Source organism: Crotalus tigris, unplaced genomic scaffold (assembly GCF_016545835.1).
Source record: "Crotalus tigris isolate CLP2741 ecotype Arizona unplaced genomic scaffold, ASM1654583v1 scf7180000024339.11422700, whole genome shotgun sequence".
NCBI lineage: Eukaryota > Metazoa > Chordata > Lepidosauria > Squamata > Viperidae > Crotalus > Crotalus tigris.
The window spans coordinates 7,588,467-7,601,748 of NW_024100509.1; the positions used below are offsets into that span (position 1 = coordinate 7,588,467).

A 13,282-nucleotide genomic window follows, 5' to 3' on the forward strand; every position below is an offset into this window, starting at 1 on the left:
AATTGGACTCAGAGAGAATGACTAGCTCAAAATCACCAGTTTAATACCCGGTCCTAAAGGGAGGCCTAGAACTCACAGGGACCAGGTTTCAAACCCAGCAACTGCATCACTGTACCAGACTGGTCCTCATATCTCTTGTTTCTAGAGTCTCTCCTTTTACTATTAAATGTAGGACAACTTCCTTTTCCTTTTATTCTATCAATAAATGTGCATTAAAATGCAAGAATCGTGCTTTCCCTCCTAGATACTCTATTGTATCTCTTCTCTCTTCTCCAATGCAACCAATCATTATGCTGTGACTATTGGAAATGTTTTATCCTCATTGAGGAGTTGAGAAGCCTTCCTCAAAAGTATTTCCCCCCTTTTTTGTATTTATGCAAATCTTAGGAGCTGCATAAGTATACCACCTTGTGCATCCACCCTAGCCCATAAGTGACAGTTTGTAGACTGGGGAAAGCTGCACAATAAAAGGGCTTCCCATGGGCTTTGAGTAGCTCACCAGTGTCTGACAGAAGCGATCATGCTATCCTACTGGAGTTAGGCCAGTAAGGATGGTGGAGGAAAGGGGAGAAGATACTTGTGGCACCAAGACAAGCTAGGGATGACTCAGAGATAGCAATAATTGTTTTTTGGGAGAGCTCAGAAGAGCTGCTTGAAAAGATTTATGAAGGGTTATGATAGGAGACCTGTACTGTATTACTTTATGGAAGCCAAAAAGCAGGATATACATGTAGTCCTTGACTTACCACAGTTCATTTAGTGATTGTTCAAAGTTACAACAGTGCTGAGACGACTTATAACCGTTTTTTACACTTATGACCATTGCACATTCCCCATGGTCACATAATCAAAATTCTCTCTCTCTCTCTCTCTCTCTCTCTCTCTCTCTCTCTCTCTCTCTCTCTCTCTCTCTCTCTCTCTCTCAGAACAACAAATACTCATTTTGTAGAAACACTGAACTTGGTAGAACCTTGTTTCAGTACCATAGTTCTGTAACATTCAATTACAAGACAAACAACATGAAATCACTAAGTATACAGGATATGACATAGTTCCAGGCATCATACCCTTTAGCAGGATTTCTAAAGAATATTTTATCAATTGTTTTCATTACTATTACTCTTGATTCCTGGGTGCAGAGTGTAGTAGAACAATCTGTATTTCTGAAAGGCCATAATAACCAATATGCACTGTACAGAGATGAAATTGTTTGTATCCATGCTAAAATTACCATTTTGATGGAAGCAAAGGAAAGGGGTAACACAGCATTCCATACAGCCATGTTGTCAGACATACTGCACTGTTCTGCCTCTATAATCTGAGTAGGTGACAAAATCTCTACAAAAAGGAGATATCTAAATGTTGGCTACTGTTCAGGAATAATTTCAGACAATTCCAGTATATCTAATAATGACTAATCTTTTGCAAATTGTACAATGGCTGATATTTATTTGGACAGTTTGCAAGTCCATTGGTAGAAGGTTGGCTTCAAATAAATTTGCTACAAAGAGTGTACCAGTCCCTCACCAACACCTCACCATTATTGCCTGGAACTGTTGCCCTTAGATCGTTACTACAAAAAATGTAATAAACTCTTGCCTTTCAAATTCCTGGTGCTGCCTTTCAAATTCCTGGTGCTAGTAATCAGCCAGTATTTCAAAACCCAACTTGTTTTTTTAGATCTCAACCTTATAGGGAGAAAAACTGATTTGGCAGGCTTTTTTTTTTGAAGACATCAATTTCTGTGCTGTTAGTTGCGAAGTCGTGTCTGACCCATCGCGACCCCATGGACAACGTTCCTCCAGGCCTTCCTGTCCTCTACCATCTTCTGAAGTCCGTTTAAGCTCACGCCTACTGCTTCAGTGACTCCATCCAGCTACCTCTTTCTCTGTCGTCCCCTTCTTCTATTGCCCTCAATCTTTCCCAGCATTAGGCTCTTCTCCAGTGAGTCCTTCCTTCTCATTAGGTGGCCAAAGTACTTGAGTTTCAACTTCAGGATCTGGCCTTCTAAAGAGCAGTTAAGGTTGATCTCCTCAGGACTGACTGGTTTGAGCGCCTTGCAGTCCAGGGGACTCCTAGGAGTTTTCTCCAGCACCATAGTTCCAAGGCCTCCATTCTTTGGCACTCAGCCTTTCTTATGGTCTAACTTTCACAGCCATACTTTGCAACTGGGAAAACCATGGCCTTGACTATACGCACTTTTGTTGGCAGGGTGATGTCTCTGCTTTTTAGTATGCTGTCTAGATTTGCCATAGCTTTCCTCCCCAGGAGCAAGCATCTTTTATTTCTTGGCTGCAGTCCCCATTTGTGGTGATCTTGGAGCCCAGGAATATAAAATTTGTCACTACATCCATTTCTTCCCCATCTATTTGCCAGGAATTGAGAGAGCCGGATGCCATGATCTTGGTTTTCTTAATGTTAAGTTTCAAGCACACTTTTGCACTCTCCTTCTTCACCTACATCAAGAGGCTCTTTAGTTCCTCTTCGCTTTCTTCCATTAGAGTGGTATCATCTGCATATCTTAGATTGTTGATATTTCTCCCTGCAACCTTAATTCCAACTTTTGATTCATCTAACCCTGCCTTTCTCATGATGTGCTCTGCATATAAGTTAAATAGGCAGGGCGACAGTATACAGCCTTGCCGGACTCCTTTCCCAATTTTGAACCAATCAGTGGTTCCGTGTCCAGTTCTCACTATTGCTTCTTGACCCACATATAGGTTTCTCAAGAGACAAATAAGATGGTCTGGTACTCCCATCTCTTTAAGAATTTGCCACAATTTGTTGTGATCCACACAATCAAAGGCTTTAGCATAGTCAATGAAGCAGAAGTAGATGTTTTTCTGGAACTCCCTAGCTTTCTCCATGATCCAGCATATGTTGGCAATTTGATCTCTAGTTCCTCTGTCTCTTCGAAATTCTGCCTGTACTTCTGGAAGTTCTCGATCCACGTACTGCTGGAGTCTAGCTTGTAGGATTTTAAGCATAACTTTACTTGCATGTGAAATGAGTGCAATGGTGTAATAGTTTGAACATTCTTTGGCATTGCCTTTCTTTGGAATTGGAATGTAAACTGACCTTTTCCAATCCTGTGGCCACTGTTGAGTTTTCCAAATTTGCTGGCAAATTGAATGTAGCACTTTTACTGCATTGTCTTTTAAGATTTTGAATAGTTCAGCTGGAATACTGTCACCTCCACTAGCTTTGTTGTTGCTCAGTTTCCTAAGCCCTATTTCACTTCACATTCTAGGATGTCTGGCTTGAGGTCAGTGACTACCCCATCGTGGTTATCAGGGACGCTAAGCTCATTCTTGCATAGTTCTGTGTAATTTTGCCACCTCTTCTTAATCTCTTCTGCCTCTGTTAGGTCCCTGCCATTTTGGTCCTTTACCATGCCCATCTTTGCATGAAACGTTCTCTTCATATCTCCAATTTTCTTGAAGAGATCTCTGGTTCTCCCTATTCTATTGTTTTCTTCTATTTTTTTGCACTGTTCATTTAAGAGGGCATTCTTATCTCTTCTAGCTATTCTCTGGAATTCTGCATTCAGTTGGGTGTATCTTTTTCTGCCTTGCCTTTTACTTCCCTTCTTTACTCAGCTATTTGCAAAGCTTCCTCAGACAGCCATTTTGCTTTCTTGCATTTCTTTTTCTTTGGGATGGTTTTGGTTGCTACCTCTTGTACAATGTTGCGAACCTCCATCCATAGTTCTTCAGGCACTCTATCAGATCTAATTCCTTAAATCTATTTGTCACCTCTACTGTATATTAATCAGGGATATGATTTAGTTCATACTTGAGTGGCCTAGTGCTTTTCCCTACTTTCTTCAATTTAAGCCTAAATTTTGCAATGAGAAGCTCATGATCTGAGCCACAGTCAGCTCCTGGTCTTGTTTTTACTGACTGTATAGAGCTTCTCCATCTTTGGCTGCAGAGCACACGGTCAATCTGATTCTTGTGTTGACTGTCTGGTAATGCCCATGCGTAGAGCTGTCTCTTGGGTTGTTGGAAAAGAGTGTTTGCTATGGCCATCATATTCTCTTGAAAAAAATCTCTCAGCCTGTGCCCTGCTTCATTTTGTACTCCAAGGCCAAACTTGCCTGTTATTCTAGCTATCTTTTGGCTTCCTACTTTAGCATTCCAATCCCTGTGCCCTGCTTCATTTTGTGCTCCAAATTCTGTTGATCTCAATCCGGTTGCATTGGCTGGCCTCTGCCCTGCTCTCGCCGCCCCAGTGCAACCAGATTGAGATCAACTGAATTGAGATAGATACTCACATGTGAGCGGCGGACAGACGGACCTATTACATGCTCAATGACCAAATTACAGACACTTAAAGGGCTATAAAAACAAAGTCTTCCCAATGTTAGCTTACACTTTGACAATGTTAGCAGGAGGCTAACGAAAGCTTAGTGCTTAATAAAACTTTCTGTCCCGGAGATTAGTGTATTAGTGTGCCTTTTTTACAGACAAATGTACCTGGGACTCGGATTTTTAGAATAGTTTCCAATATATATCAAAAACTATTCTAAAAATCCGAGTCCCAGGTACATTTATTTTTAAAAAAGACATACTAATCTCTGGGACAGAGAATTGTATTATGCACTAAGCTTTTATTAGCCACTGCTAACATTATCAAAGTGTTAGCTTACACTTTGATAATGTTACCAGTGTCTAATGAAAGCTTAAGTGCCTAATAAAATTCTCTGTTCTGGAGATCAGTATGTCTTTTTTACATACATACATACATACATACATACATACATACATACATACATATAATCAGGTCCAGAAATATTGGGACATAGACACAATTTGAACATCTTTGGCTCTATACACCACCACAATGGAGTTGGAATGAAACAAACACAATGTGCTTTAACTGCAGACTGTCAGCTTTAATTTGAGGGTATGTACATCCAACTCAGGTGAACGGGGTAGGACTTACAGCAGTTTGCATATGTGCCTCCCAGTTGTTAAGGGACCAAAGGTAATGGGACAATTGGCTTCTCAGCTGTTCCATGGCCAGGTGTGTGATATTCCCTCATTACCCCAATTACAATGTGCAGATAAAAGGCCCAGAGTTCATTTCAAGTGTGCTATTTGCATTTAGAATCTGTTGCTGTCAACTCTCAAGATGAGATCCAAAGAGCTGTCACTATCAGTGAAGCAAGCCATCATTAGGCTGAAGAAACAAAACAAACCCATCAGAAAGATAGCAAGAACATTAGGCATGGCCAAAACAACTGTGTGGAACATTCTCAAAAAGAAGGAATGCACCGATGAGCTCAGCAACACCAAAAGACCCAGGAGACCATGGAAAACAACTGTGGTGGATGACCGAAGAATTCTTTCCCTGGTGAAGAAAACACCCTTCACAACAGTTGGCCAGATCAAGAACACTCTCCAGGAGGTAGGTGTATGTGTGTCAAAGTCAACAATCAAGAGAAGACTTCACCAGAGTGAATACAGAGGGTTCACCACAAGATGTAAACCATTGGTGAGCCTCAAAAACAAGAAGGCCAGATTAGAGTTTGCCAAACAACATCTAACAAAGCCTTCACAGTTCTGGAACAAGATCCTATGGACAGATGAGACCAAGATCAACTTGTACCAGAGTGATGGGAAGAGAAGAGTATGGAGAAGGAAAGGAACTGCTCATGATCCTAAGCATACCACCTCATCAGTGAAGCATGGTGGTGGTAGTGTCATGGCGTGGGCATGTATGGCTGCCAATGGAACTGGTTCTCTTGTATTTATTGATGATGTGACTGCTGACAAAAGCAGCAGGATGAATTCTGAAGTGTTTCAGGCAATATTATCTGCTCACATTCAGCCAAATGCTGCAGAACTCATTGGACGGCGCTTCACAGTGCAGATGGACAATGACCCAAAGCATACTGCAAAAGCAACCAAAGAGCTTGTGAAGGGACAGAAGTGGAATGTTATGCAATGGCCAAGTCAATCACCTGACCTGAATCCAATTGAGCATGCATTTCACTTGCTGAAGACAAAACTGAAGGGAAAATGCCCCAAGAACAAGCAGGAACTGAAGACAGTTGCAGTAGAGGCCTGGCAGAGCATCATCAGGGATGAAACCCAGCATCTGGTGATGTCTATGCATTCCAGACTTCAGGCTGTGATTGACTGCAAAGGATTTGCAATCAAGTATTAAGAAGGGAAAGTTTGATTTATGATTATTATTCTGTCCCATTACCTTTGGTCCCTTAACAAGTGGGAGGCACATATTCAAATTGCTGTAAGTCCTACCCCGTTCACCTGAGTTGGATGGACATACCCTCAAATTAAAGCTGACAGTCTGCAGTTAAAGCACATTGTGTTTGTTTCATTCCAACTCCATTGTGGTGGTGTATAGAGCCAAAGATGTTCAAATTGTGTCTATGTCCCAATATTTCTGGACCTGTGTGTGTGTGTGTGTGTGTGTGTGTGTGTGTGTGTATATATATATACACACATACATACATACATTCATACATACATACATACATACATACATACATACATACATATATATATAGTGAAAATATATATAAATAGATTTTCACGGGTATAGGTATTCAGGTTTTGGTGTATTCGGGTCTTTTCCCGTGTAAGATTGAGAGTATCTTGGTGACGTTTCAATGAGGTCCACTCGTCATCTTCAGGCTGGGGTCTTCGGCTTCGTGCTTGTGCGAGCAAAGAGTTTGCTCGCACAAGCACGAAGCCAAAGACCCCAGCCTGAAGATGACGAGTGGGACCTCGTCAAAACGTTGCCAAAATACTCTCAATCTTACACGGGAAAAGACCCGAATACACCAAGACCTATGCTGTTGTTGTTGTTAATTGCGAAGTCATGTCCGACCCATCGCGACCCCATGGACAACATTCCTCCAGGTCTTCCTGTCCTCTACCATCTTCTGGAGTCCATTTAAATTCACACCTACTGCTTCAGTGACTCCATCCAGCCATCTCATTCTCTGTCGTCCCCTTCTTCTATTGCCCTCAATCTTTCCCAGCATTAGGCTCTTCTCCAGTGAATCCTTCCTTCTCATTAGGTGGCCAAAGTACTTGAGTTTCAACTTCAGGATCTGGCCTTCTAAAGAGCAGTCGGGGTTGATCTCTTCTAGGACTGACCGGTTTGAACGCCTTGCAGTCCAAGGGACTCGCAGGAGTCTTCTCCAGCACCATAGTTCAAAGGCCTCAATTCTTTTGCGCTCAGCCTTTCTTATGGTCCAACTTTCACAGCCATACATTGCAACTGGGAAAACCATGGCCTGGACTATACGTACTTTTGTTGGCAGGGTGATGTCTCTGCTTTTTAGTATGCTGTCTAGATTTGCCATAGCTTTCCTCCCCAGGAGCAAGCGTCTTTTAATTTCTTGGCTGCAGTCCCCATCTGAGGTGATCTTGGAGCCCAGAAAAATAAAATCTGTCACTACCTCCATTTCTTCCCCATCTATTTGCCAGGAATTGAGAGGGCCGGATGCCATGATTTTGGTTTTCTTAATGTTGAGTTTCAAGCCAACTTTTGCACTCTCCTTCTTCACCCGCATCAAGAGGCTCTTTAGTTCCTCTTCACTTTCTGCCATTAGAGTGGTATCATCTGCATATCTTAGGTTGTTGATATTTCTCCCGGCAAACATATATATATATATATGTTCGGGTTTTCTCCCGCGTAAAATTGGGAGTGTCTTGGTGATGTTTCGACGAAGTCCCATTCGTCATATTCAGGCTGGTGCTTTCAGCTTCGTGCTTTGAGCAGCAATACAAATACCCGCGAAAACCTCAGAAAACATATATATATATATATATATGTATGTATGTATGTATGTATGTATGTATGTATGTTTGTGTGTGTGTGTGTGTGTGTGTGTTTATACAATTATATTTACTTACTGTATATCTGTATATATATGTACAGACAATTTAGAATACATAGTGGAAAAAAGAGTCCTGAAAGTTAACAAGGTTGATACTATATGGTATAAACTATTACAGAATCTATTTTTCTGCTTCAGATGCTGCGAAGCCTCCTCCCAGAAGGTAAGAAACAAAATTGGTCGTGGAGAGGATATGTAGCATCTAAGACAATACTGCAGACCCTGGTCAAGCAGCTTATATGCTACATCTGGATAGAAGGAAGTGAACCTCCAATAATCTTTTATGCCATCCTCACCATTTCTGCACAGCCTTCCTGTTCGAAACAATAATACTTCCAAAGAAGATGTGCTCTTGTCATGATACAGAAAATGCAGACACTGCTGTTTCCCCAGTGCACAAGCTAACCTGCTCATCAGCCACACAGCCAAAAACCTGATACTACTAACCACCTCCATAGTTGAATTGTTAATACAAAGAGATGTATGGCAATGCCTGCCTTTTCTGAAATCAACAATGATCTCTTTTGTTTTTCCTACATTTAAAACCAGGTGGTTTTTATTAATACCAGTTCATCAAACCCACTGTTTCCGGTAATCATCCTCATTATCATCCTAAATAAGGCCCACCATTGCTGTTGCATCAACTGCGTACTTCACAACAATCATGGTTGTAAATAACAGCGGACTTAGGACACAGCCCTGAGCTCAAGAACATGGTGTTAGAAATATTAGTCCCAACTCGCACAAACTGGGGCCTATCAGTGAGAAAATCAAAGCCTAGTTGCACAAAGCAATTGAAGCCTAAAAGGCCCAGTTTATCTACAGATTATCTACTAAATTTTGAGGAACGATTATATTAAATGTTGAACTAAAGTCGACAAACAGCATTCACATGTGAGTATTTCTTTCCTTTAAGTGTGCCAAGCTCAGATGGAGAAGAGGAAATAGCATCTTCTGTGGAACGATTTGGGCAGTAAGAAAACTGAAGTGAGTCAAATGATAAAAGTCCTTTATCAACTTTTCAAAACATTTCATAATGATGGACATAAGTGCAATTGGATGATAATCATTAAGACCTTTTTGGTACTGGCAAAATAATGGCAGTCTTAAAACACAATGGAACCGCTGCCTGCTGCAATGAAAGATTGAAAATATCTGTAGTCCCTGAAAGACTATCAATTTTACAGTAAATCTGGAACACATGGTGGAGGATAATTTTCCCGTTGACCACAGAAAGTAGTAGTGCGCGTTTTTTTATACAATCAAATAAATCCCTAAAATGACCAAAGAGTTTTGCTGTTCAAAAGATTCAAGCTAAAAATTGGCTCTAGTATTTGCTAACATTTTGAGATACAAATCAAAAAAATCAAAACATCTTATTATGATGATAGATCAAAAAAATTTCAAAATGCAAAGTTTCAAAACCTTTTATATAAGCACAAAGCAATCTTAGTGAAATTAAAAACAAAACAAAGCAAACATCAAAGGCCTTCCCAGCTCCCACAAGAAAGTAATATTCTGACTTTGCCAATTTGGTGCTGAATCATGAATTCACCATCCCTATATCAGTCTCTGCCATCCAAAACATCTTTACTGTTATCCAAACTACTGTTTGTTTTGTTTCTATTTCTCATTGATTTAATTTTTGAAGTAATTATTATTTTTTATGCTTTTGAATTTAGGGTGTTTTGGGTACTGTATACTTTAAAAAAACAAAAGCAGCTATTAAATTATTGTCTTCTTTGACAAAGAGAATTAGTGGAACAAGGAAATGCTGTAGACATAGGATCCTTAGACTTCAGTAAGGCACTTGACAAAGTAGATTGTAGCCTATTTGGTAAGGTAGAACAACACGGGATGGAAAGTATCACCACCGGATGGATTCACAATTCACTGCAATAATGAGACCACACTTGGAGTACTGCGTCCAGATCTGGTCACCTCAATACAAAACTGATGCTGAAAAATTAGAAAGAGTGCAGAGAAGAGCAGCAAAGATGATAAAGGGTATGAAGACTAAGCCATATGAAGAATGTAGGGAACTAGGTATATCCAATCTAACAAAGAGAAGGACTAGAAATGATATGATAGCAGGCTTCCAGTATTTGATGAGCTCTCACAAAGAACAAGGGTTGACCTATTCTCCAAAGCTTGACACATCTTGCAAAAAATTATCTCCTAATTTTAATGTACATGTGATGTATGATTTAGTATATAGCAGGAAATATGTAGGAGGCAGTCAGGAAGAGTGTAACCTCATAGGGGTTACATGGGGAACAAAGAGAATATTTTGGGTTGGAACTTTAGAGAGAACCAAGCTTTGATAGCTTCTCTCCCTGCTTATTGCAATAAGTGAAACAAAAGGCCTTTACTGTGTCTTGGCTGGTTATTGGTCAGGCGAGCTTGCCTCTGGTCACGAAGGAAAGTAGCCAGAAGCACATAACAATTTCATATACCTGGGGAAAATGATGGTAGTTTATTGATTGTCCTTGCATATTTTTCTTGTCATCAGACTTCAGTATTCTAAAATTTGTGAAGAAAAAGAGATTTATATCAGCAGGACTAAATCAATCCTGATGATTTAATGAATATCTTTCTGATCCTAATATTCCTTTACTTGAATTGATTGAATGAATGAGGGAGGGGGGAATAATTATACTGACATATGACATGTTGGATGTTTATGAAGTGAATGAAACAGGGAGCAAACTTTGATGTTTACTCTGACACCCTTTATATACCAGAATATATACAAAGTTTTAATGATATTCAGTAGCAAATATGTTTCATGTGAAATAACATATTTTTAAAAAACATAATCTAATATAAGCTAATACATGACTGAAGAATGCTCTCATTCAAAACAAAATGTTGAAACACTAATGTGATTTTGAAACCTGTATGTAACAATATTCAAAATTATGAGGAATTTCAAATGATTTTGGTGGGTACCTTCCTTACTGTTTCCTAGAGAAGATATGTATGTATGATAGGATTCCTTTCCAACATAAGTTACCAACATTAAACCTGTACTATCTGAATTAATACAACATAGAATCTGTACTATCATTTAAAATTTCAATGATATATATTTTTTTATCTTAGGGACTTTAGGAAGAAAGGGAAGATTATGTAAATCAACACACAAAAATTCAAATTTATCTTAACCTAACAGAAAAATTCTGAAAGCGCTTGGGATGAATATGGAGCCACACCAACTTAGGCAACCTCAAGAACTTTAACATTTGAGAGGAGACTTTTTTCTGGCAAGAAAAACCAAGACTTCCACTTTATGCAAGGAGAACCAATAAAGTAAAAATATATTATTCCTGTGCAAGTTTGCACAAAATACAACTAAAAACATGAAATATTCTGTTTCTTGCTGAGGCCAAATTTGTGTGTGATTTCTTCACAATACTCTCAACATAATTTTAAGATGAACTAAAATAAGATTATGCTGATTCTAGACTTTTAAAAATTCTTTACACAAAAACATGGGGAGAATAAAAAAAATCAAACAAATGTAGCAAATAAAAAAACGTATTCCTACTCTCTGCATCTCTATAATATATGCACATAACAAAACACCAAATGGGGATAGAAATAATCTTTATTTAGCCAAATTGAAAGGAGGGAAGAAAGAAAGTGGGTGCAATTAGAAAGGAATAAGAAATTGAAATGTATTTACATTCCCCTGACAGGAATGTGAATGATGCCCATTTTACAATAGTTTGTAAAAAAATGCCCTTTCCAGCAAGTACCAATCAACCCCCTTAGTGTCAACACAAGCTTGCTCTGTTAGTTCAGCTTCTGTTCTGCGTCAGGGCAGTGGGAAGGCCAGAGCTCAGCAGGCATGCTTGGGCAGGATTGTCACACGCTCCTGTTCCCCACCTCCTATGATGTCCAATGATTCCAGTCTGCTCAGGCGCTCCTGGCTTCTTCCAAGGACCTCTTCTAGCTGTCCACTGAGTGCCTGGATCTTTTCTAGTTCTAGTTGAAGGATCTGTTCTTGTCTGGAGTTGGTGAGACCATGCACAAAAGCAAGGAGATTAGGACAAAATGTACCAACTTGTTCTGAACACAATATGAATCCTATAAATTGTAACAATAACATCACTACTATACTGACAGGAAGAAAAGAGTAGAAAATTATAGGCATACAAACAGACCCGCGCTCTCCAATCCTATCCAGCACTGTGAACAACAATCTTTTTTAGCTATACAGTGAGTAATAGGAAAATATATTCCAATATTTTTTTGCAACTAGAAAAGGATAATAAATTATTTTCCTCACCTGTCAGGATGAGCATGACACTTCACCAAACTGCAATAGAGTTGCTTTTCTACGTTCAGAGTTTCATTCAGCTTCTTCTTCTCTGCTATTATGCCCTCCAACATCACCAGTAGCTGCAACATGAGGAGTCTACTTCAATTGGCAATAAATGTTGATTTTATTGCTTATCTTTAAGCTTACTACAAGTTCCCTATTGGTTCTGGTGACGACCTGGACTAGTCACTGCAGTTTTCTTGTCAGGTTTTTGAAAGTGGTTTACCACTGTTTTCCTCCTGGGAATGAGAGAGAGAGACTGGCCCAGAGTCATCCAGCTTACTTTATGCTTAAGGTAGGAAACACTCATAATGTCTAGCCTGATGCTTTAACTGCTGTACCAAACTTCCTCTCAATGTATCTCAGCAATACCATAAAAATAAAAATAACACAATTTACAGAATCCCATTTCCTTTGAACAAAAGCAGGACAAAAGCTTAAGTCGTGATAGCTTGAATTCATTATATGACATCTTTTAAATCATACCTGCTGCCTCTTGTTTCCTATGGCTTCCTGTCCCTGTGATTTCATTTTTGCTACCTTTTCCTGAAGCATCAAAACTTCTTGAGTAAGTCGTTCAATTGCTGGTATTTCTTCAGGGTCAATCAATTGCATCTGCAAGTCCTGAAAAAGAACGTTTCCTGGAGAATTAAAGAAAGCAACTTGTTGTTATAGAACTTGCATCTTGACAGAGGAAAACAACATTGCTCAAAACTTGAATGATATAATTTTCAAAAAAGAAGCTTTCAAAATAAAAAACTAGCACAGGTCTGGGATTAAAGACAAAACAAAAAGGTGTGTTTTATATTAAACATCCTACTGCTTATAACTATATATAATATATTGGTATTAAAAACGTAAACTTTCTACTTTCTGGAACAAAGGCAAAGAAACAGGAAATCAATACAATTTGCTCACTATTACAAACACCGTAAAATCTGCAGAAAGACAAACCTGAAAATATTTTTGTAAGCAATCTAACCTAGACTCATTCCCAGCAGCCTGCGCCTGTCTTCAACAGTGAAGAGATACAGGACAGAAAACATCCTGCAGCCAAGAAGGCTCCACACACATTT

At 39.3% G+C, this 13,282-nt stretch overlaps 2 protein-coding genes across 19 annotated transcripts in view; one reads left to right on the forward strand and one right to left on the reverse strand.

The window, feature by feature from the left end:
• Nucleotides 1-13,282, forward strand: part of LOC120300205 — a 111,154-nt gene that overhangs the window by 89,886 nt on the left and 7,986 nt on the right. For 6 of the 12 annotated variants that reach the window (XR_005554591.1, XR_005554587.1, XR_005554588.1 and 3 more), the window contains 2 exons: nucleotides 8,018-8,042; nucleotides 8,796-10,924. Coding sequence is in view for 7 of the 12 variants with exons in the window: in XM_039325921.1 (XP_039181855.1) it covers nucleotides 8,018-8,042; nucleotides 8,796-8,827 (57 nt within the window). In the remaining 5 variants the exon portion in view is untranslated. The other 6 variants (XM_039325920.1, XM_039325922.1, XM_039325917.1 and 3 more) reach the window with 6 other exon arrangements.
• The window catches only part of LOC120300202 (phosphodiesterase 4D interacting protein), a 247,225-nt gene that overhangs the window by 73,361 nt on the left and 160,582 nt on the right, over nucleotides 1-13,282 (reverse strand). For all 7 annotated transcript variants that reach the window (XM_039325907.1, XM_039325906.1, XM_039325904.1 and 4 more), the window contains 3 exons: nucleotides 12,693-12,830; nucleotides 12,174-12,286; nucleotides 11,771-11,892 (listed from right to left, as the gene is read on the reverse strand). In XM_039325907.1, the coding sequence (XP_039181841.1) occupies nucleotides 11,771-11,892; nucleotides 12,174-12,286; nucleotides 12,693-12,830 (373 nt within the window). The remainder of the gene's footprint in view (nucleotides 1-11,770; nucleotides 11,893-12,173; nucleotides 12,287-12,692; nucleotides 12,831-13,282) is intronic.